Source organism: Pimephales promelas, chromosome 5 (genome assembly GCF_988280905.1).
Source record: "Pimephales promelas chromosome 5, fPimPro1.hap1.1, whole genome shotgun sequence".
In the NCBI taxonomy this organism is placed as follows: domain Eukaryota; kingdom Metazoa; phylum Chordata; class Actinopteri; order Cypriniformes; family Leuciscidae; genus Pimephales; species Pimephales promelas.
In genome coordinates, this window is record NC_142773.1 from 14,316,989 (window position 1) to 14,338,795 (window position 21,807).

At 43.4% G+C, this 21,807-nt stretch overlaps 1 protein-coding gene across 1 annotated transcript in view; it reads right to left on the bottom strand.

The window, feature by feature from the left end:
- The window catches only part of mpp7b (MAGUK p55 scaffold protein 7b), an 89,965-nt gene that overhangs the window by 65,311 nt on the left and 2,847 nt on the right, over window positions 1-21,807 (bottom strand). The window contains exons 3-6 of the mRNA XM_089131008.1: window positions 19,752-19,829; window positions 8,441-8,521; window positions 5,177-5,317; window positions 2,518-2,599 (exon numbers count right to left, since the gene is read on the bottom strand). Of these exons, the coding sequence (XP_088987134.1) occupies window positions 2,518-2,599; window positions 5,177-5,317; window positions 8,441-8,521; window positions 19,752-19,829 (382 nt within the window). The remainder of the gene's footprint in view (window positions 1-2,517; window positions 2,600-5,176; window positions 5,318-8,440; window positions 8,522-19,751; window positions 19,830-21,807) is intronic.

Consider the following 21,807-nt stretch of genomic DNA (forward strand, 5'->3'; position numbering starts at 1 on the left):
CAGAAAGAATTACGTTAAACATTGTGAGGTGAATTCAGTTATTTCAGCACAAAGCTCTGTGTGTCTTATTCACTAACCACTCACACTGCAGCTTTAGGAACTATAAGCATAACTACAGTATGTATTACACTGTTCTCTTATGTGCATAATTTCTTTAGCCAGTAGCATTCAGAATTCTCTTAAATTAGCAAGACTTTAAGTGTGTTTTTCACACTGTATTTAGTTTAGTTTTAGTGTTTGGTTGTTGTTTTTTTTACATGATGTATATTTTAAGTTTACAATGTTACATGTTTTGAACCAACTTGCTTTTGTCTTAGTTTTGGTTTATGATAATAACCTTGCAGTAGAGGATTTAAAGTTGCAATGTGATGTAGGCTAAGTAGCAACAGATTGTCTTCCTCACTATGAAGTGCATCCAAGAGAAACAGAATGAAGGAAGATTTGAATGCGAGCTTGCAGTCTTTTGAAAAAAAGGGGGCGGGGTTGAATCTGACTAAATGATTGGAGAAGTCCAGCGAACATCACTGGAAAAAAAGTCAGTCATTTCACTGGAAGTTTGAGGTGTGACATTTTTATGAAATATCACAAAATTGTACACAATAAGATGGTAAATTTCCATTTCATGTCGACATAAAGGGTTATTTAATGGCATTAATCAATACACATATTTAGTTTCTAATTATAAGAGTGTTGATCAAGAACACAATGGTGGGTAATGCTTTATTTCGATAGTCCACTTTAGACATTCTATAAGTAACTTTGCAACTACATGTCAACTAACTGTCATTAGAGTATTAGTAGACTGTCAGCTTAATATCTGCTAACAATTTATTTTGTTGGTCCCCCAGCAGACATTCAACTCAAGACATTCGACTATAAGTAACTTGGCGACTCCTTGTACTTATTCTCCAAACCCAAAGCCGAACATCTAACCATAACCTAACAATCTACTGACAGTCTACTATAATATATGAATACTCTAATGAGAGTTAGTTGACATGTAGTTGAAAAGTTAGTAGAACGTCTAAAGTGACTATCGAAATAAAGTGTAACCCAATGGTGAAAGAGGTTGTAATCAGTGGTGTAGTCTAGGCTACGTGATACGCAGGTATACGCCGTATACCCACTAGAAAATGTCAAGGATTTGCGTATGCCCACTAGGAAATGTCAAAGATCTCCGTATGCCCACAGCCCACTTTAAAAAGCGTGAGGATTCGTAACAACGTAAGGCGACCGAATTTCGTGTTCCCTAATCTTATTAGATTCAGCGCGCGAGCACGTCAAAAACAGAGGACGCAGGGTGTGTTTGTGTGTTCGTGTTCATCTGAGCCTCATTGGTCTGTCACTGCTCGTCAATGTCAGAATATTTGAGATGACAAATCAAATCAAAGTAGGCGGGCTTTATTTCAAAGACGCTGCTGAGCGCGAATTTCAGCAGAGTGACTCGACGCTACAGGCAAGTGCGAGAAAAGATGTAAGTGGCTAAACTTAACATTTCATATTGTACATTTTTTAGGTCATGAATGTTAAACAAATGACAAAAAATAATCAGGCAAACTATAGTTTTGTGTAATTTCGCCATTTTGAAGTGAAATAAATAGACCTGTAACGTGACTCATGCAATTTAATAGTTTACTGTCATTGCGAGGGGACAAGAAACATTAACAAAGCCGTTTTCATAATTTTAGCCACAAGACTAATAACGAATGTGTACATATTGAGAATATAATAAAAATTGTAGCCTTTATTACATTAAAAAAGCTCAGCCTTCGGAGGGGGAGAGAATTTACTGCCCACTGACATGGTTTTAAAGCTATTTCTTATTATTTTTTTCTTTAAACGTCTTGAAATGCACATCAGAGAAATCAAAAAAATTGAAGCACCAACCTCAAATTTAGGACCTCTTTGATTATTTGCCCTGTCTACGGCCCTGTATTAGTCATAAGATCAATAATGAATGTGTAGCCTATATGTTTTGAATGTATTTAATAAACTTAATTACCTAGCTTTACTAGCTTTCAGTGAATAAACGTGTCCGAGAAAAATTATTCATAGGGAAAATCCACTTATCAGTTGACCCCATGTTTACTTTCTTTACTGACAGACAAAAATGAAAAGCCTATATCAGTCACAGCTCATCTTTAGGAGGGGAAGAGACAGGGCAAGATAAAAACAAAGAGAAAAAGAGGGTGATGCTGATGAGGAGAGAGAAATAATCAGCTGCCCAGTGCCCACTGGTTTTAAAGCTGTTATCTAATTTTTTTGGCCTTCAAAACATCCTAAAATGCACATATGTAGATCAGAGAAATAAAAATTTTCTCAGGGAAACCCTGAACTCCCCTAACTAACCTACCTCACATTTGGGACAACAGTGATTATAAAACCCTGCCTTTTGCATGTAATGAAACCGGTTAATAGTGAGCATTAGATCCTATATGGTATATCACAGTATACTCACTACAAAAAACTAGACTACACCACTGGTTGTAATATTAATACATTTAAAGTGCATCTCACCACTCCGATCAGCAGCTCCTCCTCTCAGGACCCGAGCTACAACTAAAGCACCAGTGGACTCGTCCCTCTTTATGGTGGCTCCCTGGAACATAGAAATGTTTGTTGATGGTCTGTAGGCTGTCATTCAGAAATACAAGTCTAACATTTTAAAATTCATTCAAAGCAAATCGACTGTAAACCACAAAGTTATATATCTGGAGGGACCAATTTCTAGCAAACAATCCTAGTTTGCCTTTTAAATCAATATGTGACTGTCAGGAAAAGTCCAAGTAGAAATCTGGACAGAATTTCTTTATAAAGGGCAATACAGATGTGAATAGCACAATAGGAATCTTAAACATGTTATGCAGTGGGAGCGGAGTGTTAAATGTTCCATGAAACCATGACGAATAAGTCAAACTTAAAGCTCAAATTAAGACAAAGAAAAAAGCTTTTGTTTAAATCACACAGCTTGCTGACATGTGATAAACATCAGATCAGTTGTCTTTCCTCAGCAGCCAGTGAAATGATTCTTTCAGGTTCATTAGATCTAAACACACATCAGATTTGACCTTTATAAATTATACACAACTGTGTTTTGCTTCAAGTCCATTTCATTAGCGCCATCTCACATTGCTTAGAAAGAAAAAAGATGGGAAGATTGTCACAGGACAATCAATACACCAACAATGGCCACCACATACAGCTGCACTAATACTGTATCTCCAAAACATCTTAACAACTTGCACAGGTCATGCAATAAACTAGTCGAAACTATGGTTAAAAGAACATTTTAGTCCTCAAAGGGCCTCTAACATGCCCCGTTTCAGGAGAGCACGCTTTAACAAGCCTGTTTAGAAGCAGACAATGATGGCAGTGAAGCCACATGGGACACTGATACAGGAGTTAGGAGGCCCCGGATAGTTCCTTGGCCACAGAAGCCAAAATGGCCTGTAATCCTTAATCACAGGGCTCAGGTCCCCTCTTAGAAGCACAAAAAGATCTCTGGATTGTGGAGAACTTTCTAGTTCCTTCACATGCTTCTTAAATAGAACATGGAAACGCCATGACCCAGTGTTTATAGCTCACGACCCATGGTGCGGAGAAAACAGATGGGTTCAGGACTGTGCCTCTTTAATAATGGCCTGCTCCAAGACAAAACGATCATATTTAAGGTTAATGGTTTAATCACTGATCACAAAACCACAGACTTGGCAAGACTGATTAGATCACCATATGCAAAGCAATTGAGAAACAAACCACTGAAATAATACAAGAAAATAAAGATACCATTCAAAAGATTGGGTTTAGTAGATTTTTTTTCTTTCCTTATGTTAATCAATCAAAAATACAGTGAAAACTGTATATATATATTTTATTTAAATATATTGTAAAATGTAATTTATTCCTATGATGGCAAAGCTTATTTTTCAGCGTCATTTCTCCAACCTTCAGTGTCACATGATCTTTCATTTTGAAATGCTGATAAAGAAACATTTCTGATTATTAACAGTTATGCAGCTTAATATTTTTTATGATGAAACTAGGATGCAACTATTATGAGTTTGTTCAAATAAACAGCATTTATTTGTTGTTATGCAGCATTAATTTTGTTTTTGAAGCAGAGTAAAAGTTGATATTATCGCTGAATAAGAGTATAAAAAAACTTTTAAATGGTACAAAGCGTATATAATTAGGTAAGGCAGATATACGGACACATTTTTATTTGATGAAATTGCATTTGTTCCCTTCAGACTTCAAGAATATTGTGTGTATTTGACTGTTGTCTGATTAATTCATCATAGACTATTCCATTCCAATCACAATCATGGTAGACGACAGATGAAAAAAAAACAAACAAAAAAACATTTAATCTAGTGAGTGGATGGCAAGGAGGGACTCTTTGTCACGCTATTTCTGTTCATTCTCTGCAATTCATAAAGCCTCATTCAAATGGCTGCCTCCTTCAGCATTATTCGCCAGATGTTATAGACAAAAGGAGAAATAATGGAGAAAATCGCCATTTTACAAGCTATGCATTGTGAATGGGAATTCAGCCACATTGTGCGTCAGAAGTAGAAGGATAACCCACGATAAAAAGATAAACCTTGTTTTAGGGTTCAATCTGAAGTCATGCGTTTTACATGCAGAGTGCTGTACAGTGTTTCCTATTTGTATTCAAAGCATCCCATTTAACTAACACAATTGTAAGTCCAGATGGTTTTGTTCAGTGATGGAAAATATGATTCTGGAGGTAGAGTTGAGGGCAAAACTGATCCAGGTTGCAATTTGATACTCTAGCATTATAGGATAATCCAAATCTTCCCTCTAAATATGCTGGCCTTATTAGTGTTCTGCTGATTACAATCAAAAACAATTCAGCGAAGTAATCAATTTCAGTTGATTTCAATTGATTCCTAATCAATTTCAGAGCCATGACCTTTATTTAAACATGAGTAATGGAATGTTAACCTATGGATGATATTCTTCAAAAATTAGTTTTAAAAAGTATCTGATAGTTGACAGGGTTGAAGGGAGTACAATGTACTTTATATTTCAAGCTGCAAGATCTCAGAATGAATTAGCTGAGCTTCAACTACTGTAACCTGTTTTAACCAGCCTTATCTAAATGAATGGACTATATTCTTATGTTTTACTCACGTTATCCAGAGAGACCTACCAGTGGCTCCTGGTTTTTCATCAGGCAAACAATCTTGATCGAATCTTCCTCTTTCTCATCGTTATCAGGCAATGGAGGCAAAGGAGGCAACCGCGGGTCAAACTCTTTCTGGGCCACCATGTCATGCACTGAGAGAAAAGCCTGAAGAGGATAATGAGAGCACAGGTATGACAATTGGCTGGTTGGGAATTCGGTTAGCAGTATTTCTATGGGATAATGTTGGGGAAAATGCATTTATTTTTACAATTTTTTAATTTAATCTAACATTACTATGATAGTGGGTAGAAAAAAGATTAATGTTTTGCTTATAACTATTTAAATAATTTGCTTTAATACAAAGACAATCTTTTTTTTTTTTTTACAATACTGTCTTTGTATTTTTTTTATTATTCATAGATTTATGTTACGAAAGGGTCTTTACGTATAAAAATATCTGCCTTTATATTTTAAGAAAGGGGCCCATGAAAAAAATGCATATTTTGGGGGTCAAAATACATAATTTATGGAGTTTGAAAATACCTGTTTAGTTGTCGTTACACACAAAAAACAAAAAAAATAGCCTAATGACATGACTGCCCAATCATAGCAATATCCCTTACAATAGCATTCAAAAGATTGGGGTCAGTAGTTTATATATATATATATATATATGAAGAGTTCAGATGCAAAAGCCTCTAAATGCCATTTGAAATTTTCTTCTTTAATGATGATTTTTATCAAACTTGTATATTTAAGTTTAGTGATTTCACTTAAATGGCAATGATAATTACCTATTAATTGTTATTTAAGTGAAATTACTGAACTTAAATATACAAGTTTGATAAAAATCATCAATAAACAAGAACATTTCAAATGTCATTTTGCAGGCTTTTGCATCTGAACTCTTCATATATATATATATGGTAACACTTTACAATAAGGTTCATTAGTTAACTACATTAGTTAACATTAACTAAGAATGAACAATACTTCTACAGCATTTGTTAATCTTTGTTAATGTTAATTTCAACATTTACTAATACTTTATTAAAATCTTGTTAGCATTAGTTAATGCACTGTGAACTAACATGAACAAACAATGAACAGCTGGATTTGTTAACAAAGAATAACAAAAACAGTAACAAATGTATTGCTCATGGTTAGTTCATGGTTAGTTAATACATTAACTAATGTTTAATAAATGAACCTTATTGTGAAGTGTTACCATATATATATGTATATATATATATATATATATATATATATACACTCACCTCAAGGATTATTAGGAACACCTGTTCAATTTCTCATGAATGCAATTATCTGATCAACCAATCACATGGCAGTTGCTTCAATGCATTTAGGGGTGTGGTCCTGGTCAAGACAATCTCCTGAACTCCAAACTGAATGTCAATTTTGAGCGCGGCATGGTTGTTGGTGCCAGACGGTCCGGTTTTTCACAATCTGCTCAGTTACTGGGATTTTCACGCACAACCATTTCTAGAGTTTACAAAGAATGGTGTGAAAAGTCCTGTGGGCGAAAATGCTTTGTTGATGCTAGAGGTCAGAGGAGAATGGGTTGACTGATTCAAGCTGATAGAAGAGCAACTTTGACTGAAATAACCACTCGTTACAACCGAGGTATGCAGCAAAGCATTTGTGAAGCCACAACACGCACAACCTTGAGGTGGATGGGCTACAACAGCAGAAGACCCCACCGGGTACCACTCATCTCCACTACAAATTGGAAAAAGAGGCTACAATTTGCAAGAGCTCACCAAAATTGTACAGTTGAAGACTGGAAAAATGTTGCCTGGTCTGATGAGTCTCGATTTCTGTTGAGACATTCAGATGGTAGAGTCAGAATTTGGCGTAAACAGAATGAGAACATGGATCCATCATGCCTTGTTACCACTGTGCAGGCTGGTGGTGGTGGTGTAATGGTGTGGGGGATGTTTTCTTGGCACACTTTAGGCCCCTTAGTGTCAATTGGGCATCGTTTAAATGCCACAGCCTACCTGAGCATTGTTTCTGACCATGTCCATTCCTTTATGGCCGCCATGCAGGATAATGCACCATGTCACAAAGCTTGAATCATTTCAAGTTGATTTCTTGAACATGACAATGAGTTCACTGTACTAAAATGGCCCCCACAGTCACCAGATCTCAACCCAATAGAGTATCTTTGGGATGTGGTGGAACGGGAGCTTCGTGTCCTGGATGTGCATCCCACAAATCTCCATCAACTGCAAGATGCTATCCTATCAATATGGGCCAACATTTCTAAAGAATGTTTTCAGCACCTTGTTGAATCAATGCCATGTAGAATTAAGGCAATTATGAAGGCAAAAGTGGGTCAAACACAGTATTAGTATGGTGTTCCTAATAATTCTTCAGGTGAGTGTATATAAATGAATACTTTTCTTCTATTTCAAAAAAATATTAAGCAGCTGTTTCCAACATTGATAATAATAAGGGCAGCAAATCAGCATATTAGAATGATTTCAGAGGGAATACTGGAGTAATGACAGCTAGAAGTTCATATCTGGCATCACAGAAAATAAAACATTTTAAAATATATTCAAAAAAATAGTTATTTTCGATTATATACAAATTTTACAATATTACTGTTTTACCGTATTTTTGATCAAATAAATGCAGTCTTGAGGAGCATAAGAGACTTCTTTCAAAAACATTAAAAACAATCTTACAGACCTCAAACCTTTGAATATATCCAGGGTAAAATATATTTTCAGCAAATCAAATAAGTCAACAATCAACGCTGTTGATTGGTCTTCTCACTTGGCCTGATAAAGTATCTTTCCACACTGAATATCACCTCACTGAGGCAACCCACTCTTGCCTTATAAAAAAGTGAGAGCCAAACAAATGATCCAAGAAGCAACATATCATTACACCAATCACAAATAAAGCTGTCAGGGCCCTCATAAGTAAAAACTCCTGAACTCTATAAACTTAATGTGTGGGTCTGGTTCGTAACAACTCTAAAGGTGAATTTTCGCTCTTTTTATGTCCAGTTCATGCTTGATGTCAGAGAGTAATGTACATTTTTAATATTTTATCAGTTGTATATAATCATCTGCTCCTAAAGAAGATTATGCAAGCCTACAAGAGACAACTCGTGAAAAGAAAGAAATACTCATAACTTGGATTAATTTTACACCAAAAACTACTATAAATGTACTTTATCTAATGACACCAAGCCAGTGTCAGACATGTCAAATCCTTTCTTGAGATCTTGACCCACATGTATTCTCTTCTCACCTGTACATGAGGTTTGGAGAGCAAGTGTAACAGCTCTGTTGTCTCTGGGCTGGTGACAACACCACGCAGCTCTTCCGCCAACTGGAATGACACATGAAAAACAACAACATATTATAATGTCTATATGTTATTACAGGCAAAAGTCTCTGGCCATCCCTTTTGGCTCATAGTTTATGCTCAAGTATCATGAACCGATCTGGAAAGAGTTTGCTTTGGCAATGCTTGGTGGTCTGGTTCAATCTATCCCAACCCACTTGACAATACTATGCGAGTGTTTACATAGCAGGTCAAAAAGCCACAGAACCATGCGCCCTGGAGAAATAACTGTTTCTGTTGTGGTTCAGCCAAGCAAAAACCAACTAGACCGAATGTGGTTGTGAGTAACACCGGACCTGACGTTAAACATACATTAAATCTCCAAAACTGAAATTTTACACTGAGCTGCAACGTAAGGAAAAGGCTTTTAATGGCTTAATGCTTAAAACGTCCTCCTCGTTTTCAGTCTGAGAGAAGATGGAAATCGATATCACTTCAAACCCACTCTTTGCCTTAATGAAATACAGCGTGCACAGTCAAAAGCTGGAGATAATCTTTGTTTTAAGAGTCTCTGCAGAATTGAGTTGATAAAGACAGGGCTGATTGTTTTTGCAAGATGTGCAAGGAAGAGGAAAAATTTAGGCTAGGCTAATAGAAATTTGAATACTGTCAAAGGGAGATAATTGTAATGAGAAAAGAAAGAGATTGAAGAGCAATCCGACTGATAACGTAAAAATGGTAACGTTAATGATTTTGAGATTTTTAATTTACAGGGCAGAACATTCAAATCAGCATATTAGAATAATTTCTGAATGATCATGTGACACTGAAGACTGAAGCTCATTTAGCCATTAAAAGGTGCAAAAATATACTGATTCGCATGATGCTTCCAAGACTATCAAAAACAATGACAACTGGATCTAAGTCTTCAATGACACACAGCTCATATTACCATGCTTTACTGGAGCACAACACATGAAATAAGTGACATATGACATGAAAGACATGTACTTGTCCAGTGCGGATTCATAGTGAAAGCAATGTGACAAGCGATGAAACAAGTGGCTTTTGCATCAACTGGTTCAGGTCAATGGCCATGTTTATTGATGTGTGCAGCTTTCTCCTTTCTCAGATTCATAAGCAGATTCAACACAGTAACGCATTATTAATGCTGAATTTCTCCAAAACACTAGTTTAGTCTCGCAAGGGGTGTCTCACAAAGCAGGTTGAGGAATGACTAATGATTTGATCCTGATTTATCAGTTAACTATGATAAACCATAATGAGTTTCACATGAAGTGTGACATTTACGAACATCATGTGAAACAAAAGAAAGTCGGTGCGATTAAATTCTCATCTGGTGAATGTAAATGTTTTAATGTAAATTAAAATGCTTACAAATGTTGTTAAACTTTCAATTCATACATGATCATGCAGTTCTTGAAAGTATACAAATGTCATGAAACCTCAGGTCATATAGTACCTAATGGATTTTTATTTTATTTTTTACAAATGTGCAAATGCAAAAAGGTGTTTGGTAGCTATGAGTGATCTGGATTCAAAAGAAAATAAAACAATATAAGAAAGACTGGTCTTCCTTTATATTAGATGTCTTTAATATGCACTTTATGCATGTACTTACATAAATATGACAAAATAATAATAGTTAGATCCAAAATTATTTGGTGTGTACTATAGGTAAGTTTAAGGGTTGGTAAAGGAGTCAAGAGTGCACAGTGTTCAATTTGATTACTATAAGGGAACACGGTTCAAACTTTTACATTGTTTCAACATATGTATTTTCTTGAAAATAAATCTCCTGTTGCTGTATGATTCAAGGAATATCCTCTGTTTAAGGATAGTATACTAAGTGCTGAGGCAATAAAAACATGTTTTGCACCCAAATTACATCATGTGTACACAAACCTTGTTACAGCTAAAAGTCAAAAGCACATAAAGGTACTTAATAATTAGTAAACATTTATAAACATTTACAATTAATGAACAGTTTCAACTTTAGATTGGGTTCTGCAAAAAGATGAACAAATAAATTAATATATAATTTGTAAAGATCTGTAAAAAAAAAGAATAAAATAAAAAGTGAATTCAGGTAAATTGGGACACTTTTGCCATTGAAATGGCTGCCCTTTAAGGTACTAAATGATTAGTAAAGGTATGCAGGGTGATCTGAGGATTACAGTGGGAGCTCTTCCACCGGGTGAATCCATGTGGCTACTCACTCCTCTTTTCCACCACAGGCTGTGGAGCATCCGGCTATGGTTGCTGGGCCTTCTCACGTAGGGTTCCTGCGTGGGACCAGATGTCGATCTCTACATCGAAGGGTGGGATAGCAGCCCATTCTCACCCCCATGGCGTCACCAAACTGGCATTTGACCATGCTTCAATATCTGACGCTTTAGGCGCCCTTTAGCGTCAGTTAGATGACGCCCTAGGTTCGCGTGTACCCTACCCCCATCCCAGACCTAAACCTAACCGCGTCCTCTAACTGACGCTTTCCTTTAGCATCAGTTACTGTAGATGACGCCGTAGGATCGCGTCACGTAAGTGACTCTAAAGGGGGCCTTAAACGTCAAATATTCAAGCATGGTCAAAGGTGACGCCTTGGGGTGAGAATGCGTTGGGGAAAGAGTCCTCTGGGGATGAAGATTTGGCTGTGCTGCCCCCTTCGGGGAGAGTAGCGTTGTTCGATTCCAATCCGGAGCTGACTGCCATGCTTTCCAACCCTCCACCGTGTCCTAAACCTTCTCCTCTTCCCAGAAGTGCACAGGTCACCTTTTTCTGCCAGAAACGGCTCAGCTGCCTCCTCCGCTCTCGCTACTCTTGATGGCAGGGTGGTGAAAATGTACGTGGAGATCCCACAGGTGGAGTGTGCAGTTGCGGTGCAATTGTGTCTCCAAAATGCTGTCACCTGGCGGGATCGTTCACGTCTCCCTTCCACTTCCAAGTTCTCGTCTGCACTCACACCCAAGGCTTACAGTGCTGCCTGGATAGGCTGCCTCCACCCTGCATGCCATGGCCCTACACAAGGATAGTTCTGATGCAGGACAGCGCGTACAGCGACAGACCTCGGCCTCCAGGCAACGAAAGTCCCTGGGGCAGGTGATGTCCACCCTAGTGGTCCAGGAGCACCATCTCTGGCTGAACCTGACCGAGATGAAGAAGGTTGACAAAGTTCGCTTTCTCGACTCCCCATCTCCCAAGTCGGCCTCTTCCCTGTCGAGAACTTTGTCCAACATTTCTCGGCAGTACAGAAGCAGACGGAGGCGATGGAATCCTGCCCTGTCAGTCTGAGGCTGCCCCCCGCCCCGCCTGCTCGTCACCAAGGGCGTCCCTGCAGGAAGTTAGAATCATTTGGAACATTAGAGATTCTCCGTGCACAGCCTCTGTGCCTCTTCTTCTGTTACAACAGGTGACCAAAAGGCATGCTGGGGACTCGGAAAGGGCAGCAGTGGTGGCGTCTTCCTAATTCGTCAATCATTCTGACATAACGTCAAGCATGACTGAATAATAGGGAAGGAGGAAGGAGGAAACGGAGACGTTACGCTCTGTCGCCACAATTCCTGTACCTCCTCTGGCACGCTGCCTTATATACCCGGAAGCGGCTGCAAAACGTGCATCGGCTTTGTTCTGTTACCATTTGAAGATGATTGGGCTCTCAGGCGAGATCCCAGGTCGTCAGTCGTTCTGACTTAACATCATCGTTCTCTCCTTCAGAGCTATCTTCATAAGCTTTTTAAAAATACGTTTCTGTTTTTCACATTTACAATGGTACACACACATATATACCATGTAATAATATGTATTTTAGATAATAAATAATCTGAGTTCCCTTTCGTAGTCACTTCGAGTTACGTCAGAAGTGACGGAGATTGGGGGATTTCGCATAGAAAGCCAATCCTCTTCGAGTATTTAAACACGAGCCAATGGCATGCAATGCCTTGGGGCTGCGGAAATTTGCATAGCGTACTCCGCCCTACTCCGTGAGTATAAAAGGAGGAAGTGAACGCAACCGCAGTATGTTTTCGCTTCGGAGCCAAGAGAACCTCTTCACTCCTGAAAGCCATTCTCACTGTTCAAGACTCTTCGAGACGAGCGTCCTCTTCAGTGTTGGTGTGACGGCGGTACCCAGCGAGATTCTGCATCGCCTGGGATCTGAGCAGTGGTCTTCCAGACTTTGCGCTTCTCCCTGGTCGCTTCAGCGCTGAAAGAGTGAATTTCCTCCTCTCATTGAAAGAGCTGCACGCGCACGTCTTTTTAAAGACGGTTCGCCCGTGTTCTTCTGGGTGTGGTTGATTTCTGTCGTCATCTGATGGTCACGATCGCTGCTTTGTATGCCTGGGCATTTCAGCATGCAGCAGCAGCGTTCGTGGATGACTCATGTTCCTTCTGTGGGAACATGACCATCTCTACACTGAGGTCGAGACTCAATGATCTCACTTGAGTGAGAGTCCCGGTCCCCCCCGCTCGATCGGTTTCCTCCATAGGGGGCCCGTCGAGCCGGGGACCTGGTGATTTTACGGTGATGGTGTGGGAAAGCCCCGACGATTCCTCGGGCCACACCTCCCGCCTCAATGCGAGAGCCAGCGAGCGTTAGTTCGATTCAGTCGGTTGCTTCTTCGGTGGCACCGGCTGCTTCGGGCAGCGCTCCAGATGATGATGCGATGTCGATCACAGCGTCACTAGGCGGGCTTGACTCCTCTGGAAGTGAGGATGCGGCTGCGTTGCCTCCCTCGGGAGCGCAGCGCCGCCGTGTCTGATCCCGCGATGATGGCCGTGCTATCTCGGGCGTCCGTGAGCATCGGGTGGGGGTGGAACTCCACCCTATCCCGATCTCTCGCGGCTGAATAATTGGTTTTTGGGTAACGCTGCCGCCTTACTGCCACGGCCAACCCCAATTTCCTTTTTTCCCCGAGTTGCATGTGGAACTGACACGCACTAAAAAATAAATAAATAATAATAATAAAAAAAAAAGCGTGCTTTAGTTCCCCGCCCTTCCTCCCCTCGGCGATGCGGCTGTCTGTGGGTACGCTGGGGCTCCCCCGGTCAACCGGCGGTTGCTCTCAGATGCCCCTCCAAAGCCTATGGGTTCTCGTCGTCTATGGCGGCGCGATTCTGTAGAGCGGCGGGACAGGCAGCCTCCGCCCTGCACATGATGAGCACCTACAAAGCTAGCTGCTCAGGAATATGCACGAGGAGGTGACGGACCAAGCGAGCTGCGAGCCTGCCGCCTACCTTGTCCTTAAACGGGTCACGGAGGCGGTCGCTCGCTCCCTTGGTCAGGTGATGCCCACCGCTGTGGTCCAGGAGCATCATAATGTTCGGCGGTCCAGGACTTGGCCCAGCACTTCTCGACCGCCTAGGAGCAGACGAAGGCGGTTTCTCTGCCCCGACGGCCAGCTGCTGCCTCGAACCAGCCGTCGGCTCGGACGCCTCCGCCAGCTCGCCGCCGAGGACGCCCCCTGCGGCTCCCTTCCCTCCCACGCGGCCCCAGCAGCAGCCTTTAGCCGGTTCGCGTCGCGGAGGAGGCCACAGGTAAGCGTCCCCCCCCCCCCCCTCAGGCCGTGTGCCCCGCTAAACGCCAGGCGAAGCGATGTTCCTGAGGCGGGCCGCTCAGTGATAGTGTCATGGTTTTTCTCAGGAGGCGGTGGCAGGGCCCCTCCTTCCCCGGTGGAGGGCCGGTGGAGAATCTTTTGTTCTAGCTAGCTCCCTGAGCTGGTTGAGGAAAAGCTGACACTGTCATTGAGCACACAGACTGGAATGAGCGCGCACGACGTCCAGTGCGTCGCCCCGTTCATTCCTCTCTGTCTCGGAGGGCGCGGAAGGGTGCGTGTGTCGTCCCCGGGCTACGCCAATCCCTTCCCCCTCTGTCGCCAGACCCCCGGCAGAACAGACCCCCGTGGAACGCTCTGCCTTCCCTGGTCTCTTCTGTCGGGGAGCGGGTTTCGACGGTGCATCCGGACGGGGTAACTCCTGCACGCATGCCGGTCGACCCGCCTCGCTGCCCCTCCGGGGGGACGTCTGTGGTTCGCATGACCCCGTTGGCTCACTTCCTGGAGGCCTGGCTAGCGCTTCCCGGGGTATCCCGCTGGGTCATCAGAACGATCAGATTCGGCTACGCGATTCAGTTCGCACGGTCTCTTCCCCGCTTCAGGGGAGTTCGCTCCACGATGGTTGGTGGCAATGCCCCAGTCTTGAGAGCGGAGATTGCGACCCTGCTGGCGAAGCGTGCAATCGAGACGGCCCCTCCAGCCGAGGTGAGGTCCGGGCTTTACAGCCCCTACTTCATTGTCCCCAAAAAAAAGACCGGTGGGTTACGACCGATCCTGGACCTGCGCATTTTGAACCGTTCTCTCCATCGACTACCGTTCAAAATGCTCACGGCCAAACGCATTTTCGAGTGTGTTCGGTATCAGGATTGGTTTGCAGCGATTGACCTGAAGGACGCGTACTTCCATGTCTCCATTCTCCCTCGACACAGACCGTTTCTTCGGTTTGCCTTCGAGGGCCAGGCATACCAGTACGCCGTTCTCCCATTCGGGTTAGCTCTGTCCCCTCGCGTCTTCACGAAGATTGTCGAGGCAGCCCTTGTTCCCCTTCGCGAACACGGGGTTCGCATCCTGAACTATCTCGACGACTGGCTGATACTAGCACACTCTCGAGCTCAGGTTTGCGAACACAGAGACCTGGTGCTACGGCACCTAGCCCGTCTGGGCCTTCGGGTCAACCGGGAAAAGAGCAAACTTTGCCCCGTGCAGAGGATCTCTTTTCTCGGCATGGAGATAGACTCGGTCGCCATGTCCGCGCAGCTCACGAACGAGCGCGCGCACTCACTGCTGGCTTGTCTTCGACAGTTCGAGGGCAAGAGTGCGGTTCCACTGAAACTATTTCAGAGGCTCCTGGGGCATATGGCATCCGCGGTACGCCGTTCGGTTTGCTTCATATGAGACCGCTTCAGCTGTGACTTTGCGATCGAGTCCCGAGGTGGGCATGGCATCGCGGCTCGCTCCGAGTTCCAGTGACTCCGACGTGCCGCCGAACCTTCTTCCCGTGGTCGAACCTCAGCTTTTACGGACAGGGGTCCCTATTCAGCGAGTTTCCAGGCATCTCGTTGTCTCCACGGATGCGTCTACCACGGGTTGGGGTGCCATGTGCAATGGGCATGCAGCCGCCGGTTCCTGGACAGGAGCCCAGCGCCTCATGCACATCAATTGCCTCGAGCTGTTGGCAGTACGGCTCGCCCTGCACCGCTTCCGAGCGTGCTCAAGGGCCAGCATGTGCTTGTCCGCTCAGACAACACTACGGCAGTAGTGTACATCAACCACCAGGGGGGGTCTACGCTTGCGCCGGTTGTCGCAGCTCGCCCGCCACCTCTTGATATGGAGTCAGAAGCACCTGAGGTCCCTTCGTGCAGTTACATTCCTGGAGACCGGAACTGGGCAGCCGACGAGCTGTCCCGGGCCCGTCCATCTCCGGCGAATGGCGACTCCATCCCCAGTCGGTCCAGCTGATTTGGGACCAGTTTGGGGAGGCACAGATAGACCTGTTCGCCTCTCGGGACTCGTCCCACTGCGCCCAGTTTATTCTCTGACCCGCGGCTCTCTCGGCTCGGATGCGCTGGCGCACAGCTGGCCACGGGGCCCACGCAAGTGTGCGTTCCCCCAGTGAGCCTCCTTGCACGGGTGTTGTGCAAGATCAAGAAGGACGAGGAGCAGGTCTTGCTGGTAGCCCCCTACTGGCCCACCAAGACGTGGTTCTCCGAACTCATGCTCCTCGCGACAGCACCTCCTTGGCCTATTCCTCTGAGACCGGACCTACTCTCTCAGAGACGGGGCACTCTGTGGCACCCTCGTCCCGATCTTTGGAGGCTGCACGTGTGGCTCCTGGACGGGACGAGGCAGGTTTGAGTTCCCTGCCACCTGTGGTGGCGGCAACCATCACTTCCGCAAGAGCGTCGTCCACGAGACACCTTTATGCGTTGAAGTGGAACCTCTTCGTCAATTGGTGTTCTTCTCGCTGAGAAGACCCCGGAGATGTTCGATCGGAGTCGTGCTTCCTTCCTGCAAGAGGGGTTGGAGTGTAGGCTGTCGCCCTCCACCCTTTGGATTTATGTTGCGGCCATTGCCGCGTCTCATGATGCAGTGAAAGGTAAGTCTATGGGAAGCATGACCTGGTCATCAGGTTCCTGAGGGGAGCGAGGGGGCTAAATCCGCCTCCCTCCCCTCCTGCCCTCTGGGGACCTCTCAGTAGACCTGGGTGCTCTGCAGAGGCCTCCCCTGGAGCCTTTGCAGTCGGTAGAGTTTTTGCTCTGTCCTATGTAGACAGCACTCCTGATTGCATTGGTCTCCATCAGGAGAGTAAGGGACCTGCACGCTCTCTCTGTTGACGAAGTGTGCCTGGAGTTCGGGCCGGCTTACTCTCACGTGATCCTGAGACCCCGGCCTGGATATGTGCCCAAGGTTCCCACCACTCCCCTCCGGGACCTGGTGGTGAACCTGCAAGCGCTGCCCCTGGAGGAGGCAGACCCAGCCTTGGCACTGCTCTGTCCGGTACGTGCTCTCCGCACCTATGTCGACAGAACGCAGTGCTTCAGGACCTCAGACCAGCTCTTTGTCTGTCATGGGGGGAGCCAGAAGGGAAGGGCTCTCTCAAAGCAACGGCTGTCCCACTGAAGAGTGGACGCCATCGCTTTGTCTTACCAGCAGCTAGGCCGGCCGTGCCCCCTTGGTGTGACGGTCCATTCCACTCGGAGTGTGGCCTCCTCTTGGGCTCTAGCGCATGGCGCCTCGCTAACAGACATCTGCAGAGCTGCAGGCTGGGCGACACCCAACACCTTCGCCAGATTCTATAATCTGCGAATTGAGCCGGTATCCTCTCACGTACTCGTTCGGCCAGTTCTGGATCCGCTCAGGTGTCTTCGCTTGCTCGCCACTCCACTCCCCGGACTGGATAAGTGCGATATCTCCTCAGTTCTTCCATTGAAGTCTTGAGTCCTCCAGCACCGACGATGCGGGCACCACTGCTGTTGCTCTGGATGCTGGCTAGGTGCCTCCATGCGTACGGTTCCCCTTGGTAACCGTCTCATGTGTATTATCCACTGTAAGCCTCTCTGAGCATGTGTCTTCCCTTGGCAAGCCATCTGCCACCCCTGGAGTTGAATTTTAGTAGCCACCTGCGGTTGGTGCTCCAGTGTTTCCATATGCGTTCCTATGTGGCCATATGTGTATTCGTAAGTCCTCCCTTCGGTTGGCAGCTGGTAGCATGTCCCTCCCGGGATATGTTTCCCAGTGTACCTTGGTAATCCTGTGTCAAAGTGGGATCCCCAAAAAAAAAAAAAAAAAAAAGGTAAGGCAGGGGTCCAGACTTTCGCAGGGCACTGGAAGACAGCTTGAAGATGGCGTGATGGCACAGACCCCCAATCTCCGTCACTTCTGACGTAACTCGAAGTGACTACGAAAGGGAACGTCTCGGTTACGTATGTAACCCTCGTTCCCTGAGTAGGGAACGGAGACGTTACGTCTCCCTGCCACTTCTGCTGTATCGCTGGGTAGACGCCGAGTTCAGTCTTGGCTCCTCAGCGAAGACATACTGCGGTTGCGTTCACTTCCTCCTTTTATACTCACGGAGTAGGGCGGAGTACGCTATGCAAATTTCCGCAGCCCCAAGGCATTGCATGCCATTGGCTCGTGTTTAAATACTCGAAGAGGATTGGCTTTCTATGCGAAATCCCCCAATCTCCGTCACTTCTGACGTAACGTCTCCGTTCCCTACTCAGGGAACGAGGGTTACATACGTAACCGAGACGTTTTTTCCCAATCTTTCCATACTTCCTGAGACAGGCCTCTGACCAGCATTACGTAGCATTATTGGCTCAACCAATGGTGCAATTTTAGGGTGGGACTATTTATTTGTCCAACCAGGGGCAGATAAAAGGGGTGTTGGGGAAACTTCTTTGAAACCTTTTTTTTTATTTCCATTTCATCATGTTGGTGGTTATACACTGAGTTAAGGGGAAACCAGGTAATATTGTAGCCTGGCTGCGCCCTCCTACGCACTTCCGCTCAATTTCATTTTCCGTCAGTACTACGTCTGGGACTGCTGTGTATCCTCAGGTTTCCAGAAATCAATTTTTTGTAGGACCAATCAGCGAATAGAGGGGAGTGGCTGAGAACGAGGACGTTGATGCAGCGCGTCAGTTTGAGATCAGTAATGGCAGCGGAGAAAGATGTGAGAAAAGCTATTCGGCCCGTTGTTGGAAAAGAAACTGCCGAATATACAGAATTTAAAGCCGGATTGTTATCGTCTCACCTCTTGTTGCACAACGGAGGACCACGTGAAGGAGGCAGAAAGGTTGGAAGTTTGTGCTGGGCAGCTCGGCGTGAACGATGACCGTGACATTTTGGACGGACGCTTTAGCCCGGTGTTCGGAAGCCCAGAGTCCTGGCAACTAAACTATTGTTGAAGATCCGCTCAGGAGTCATGACAGCTCATATTCCCAACTGTAAATTTACTGATTCTTGTGATGAGTTGAACATTTTGAGCCCCTTTGTGTACTCCTGCAGGAGGTTGGTGTGTCAGTTTTACATGTTGTAATCATACAAATTGGTTGTGATTTTTTAAAAATAATTGTCATATTGTTTTTTTCAATTGTCAATTGTATATCACTGTCCTTCGTGTCAAATATACATTTCGAATTAATAATTTTTCCTAGATTAACAAAACCTGCAGCTCTCGTTGACTGAAATCCTATTGTAAATAATCCTCTGATCATTCGGACTTGCTGTTTCCAGCCGTTTCGGCCACACGTTAGCGATTGGCTATGGCAGATCGTGAGTGACTCTGGGCAGATCCAATAGTTTTGAACTTTAATAGTGAACGCGCCTACAAGGAAGTAAACGTTTCTCAATGGAGAGAGGCCAGACTCTATGTACAAATGAAATGTACTGGAGTCTGGTTGAACCAGGCTAGTAATATTGGCCATTTTTACTCAAAAATGCAGTTTTGGCCTGCTTTGGAGTTGCCAAATTATTTCATAAAAAAATAAATAAATAAGTGAGTGTCTGTGAAGCAGCATGTGCAGCACATATTTATTTGACTCTGGAGTGTTCACCATTGTAATCCCTTCCAGTACACTTCAAACCGACAACACTAAACAGACTAAAGGTCCTGCAACTGAATCTCGTCCCAGCTCTGCTGGATTGTCTGATCACTCTGGTCTGGAGACAAAAACCACTAGATGCCCCAGAGGAGAACTTACATCCTGAGCCAGGCCCTGTGTGCTATCCAGCAGCGGAGCAGGCCGCTGAGCCCTGTACTTCTGCAGCCTGTCATAGACCTGTGAGAAGAGGAGAAGTGGCGTTAGGCTGTCGTCCAATGCCCAGAGGGTTAGTGCTTAACCCTTTGACCCTCACCCTTCAAATTCATCTAGTAGCAAAATGGTCCTCTGTATTATTTTGTGGGTAATATATCATACAGTCTGATGTAAAGTACAGTCAAAAGATAATATATCAGTCAAATACAAACTAACATTAAAGGCTAAGGAGTTTTGAGTGCTTGTCTGTCCATCCATTTGGCTGCACTTTATGCGCGGCATAAAGTAATGGGAAAGCTATTGGAATATCAGCCAAGAAAGATGTAATCATATTTACGGCCCTCACACAGCTAACAGTACTCATAAAGAGGAACAAGTTTCAAAACAGATGTATTAAGTAAAACAATTTTACATTTTTTAAAAGATGATATCACACACTAAAACCAAACACTTTTGGCCTGGGCTGCATTCTATACAAAACTTAACAAAGTATTTTTACAGACTTGCCGTCACTTAATGTCTCTTGTTGTTTCTTAATGCAAATCCATGTGCAAAAAAACAACAACAAAAAAATCACAACTAAGAGGATAAAATATTTATTTCCACAATAAGAGAACTGCCATTATGTCAACCCAGTGATATGCAAAAACTCCAATTTATGGAGATGTATTCTGACTCAGACCACATGCTACATGTATTTCAGATTTTTATGGTACATTTCTTGTAAAGTTTCTTCTTGTTTGTAATGGCAGTATAATTGCTTATTTTCCAACAGAAAAAAAGAGCTCTGATTTCCTTTACAGTCAAATGGCAGAGCCTTGGAAAAAGCAGAAACATTCTCTTTGCGCATACTTAGTATAATCCTTTAGTTGCATGTTTGTGTTCGCTGCCGCTGACATTGGTTGGAACTTGTTGTGTGGTGAGAATTGGTCTGAGATTTTTCAGACTCATGCAGAAATGTTTTGTACAAAATAAGTGAACAGCTTGCTTATTGGGGATACCTTCCAATGTCACAAACACTTTTCTTTTTAATGGCCTCTCAACAAGTGTGCGGGTTAATTTTCAAGAATTTTATTTTAGCAGTGAATTGTGATTTTATAACCATTATAGTTGCTGATTTGTATGATCTAATTTTAATTTAAAACTACATGGAATATTTGTTCATTTAAAATCACTTTACATCCACTATTATTCAAAAGTTTGAGGTTGGTAAAATTTTGTTTTAATAATTATTATGACCTCTTATGTCCACCAAGGCTGTATTTATCTTGTATATATATATATATATATATATATATATATATATATAGTAACATTTATTTTGAAATATTTATTATTTTATTTTAATCATTCATTATTAATAATTATTAATATTTATAATTAAAATGTATACATTTATTTTGAAATATTTATTTTAGCAATGTAAAAGTCCTCATTGTCACTGATCACATCCTTGTTAAATAAAATATTAGTGCATTTAATTAATTCACTCGTTCATTCATTCCAAAAATCATGAATAAGAATAAAACATCATAAATGTGTTTTATATCCTCTGCACATGTTTGTATGAGCATGTTTTATAATATAGCATGAAGCAGTATTCATAAATGCAACTGGTATTTAATGTAATGCTTTAAAATGATCATCGTGGCATGCATTTATGCAAGTATTTTCTTTATGACAGAAACAGTTTTCAAACTATTTTCTTCTGTAGTTTCTCTAAAGAAAGTAAACAAGTCAGATTGATTGGAAAATCTGATCCTTTCTTAGCATTAAAAGAGCAACATGGAGCAAGAGCACTGAACACTTAACAGCTCCACGTGACTCATGGAACAGAGCACCAGCAGTCCAGCTGAGCTGTGTTTGGGCTTTTATCACAGTCTCCCCTTCGACCTCTCCTCACCTCCCCCTCTCTCGGTGTCGCAGACAGCATGTGCTGGATTCATTAGACTCGTCTGCCAGCAAAATATGATTCTGGGTGTGCACTGACTGCAGTGCTTGG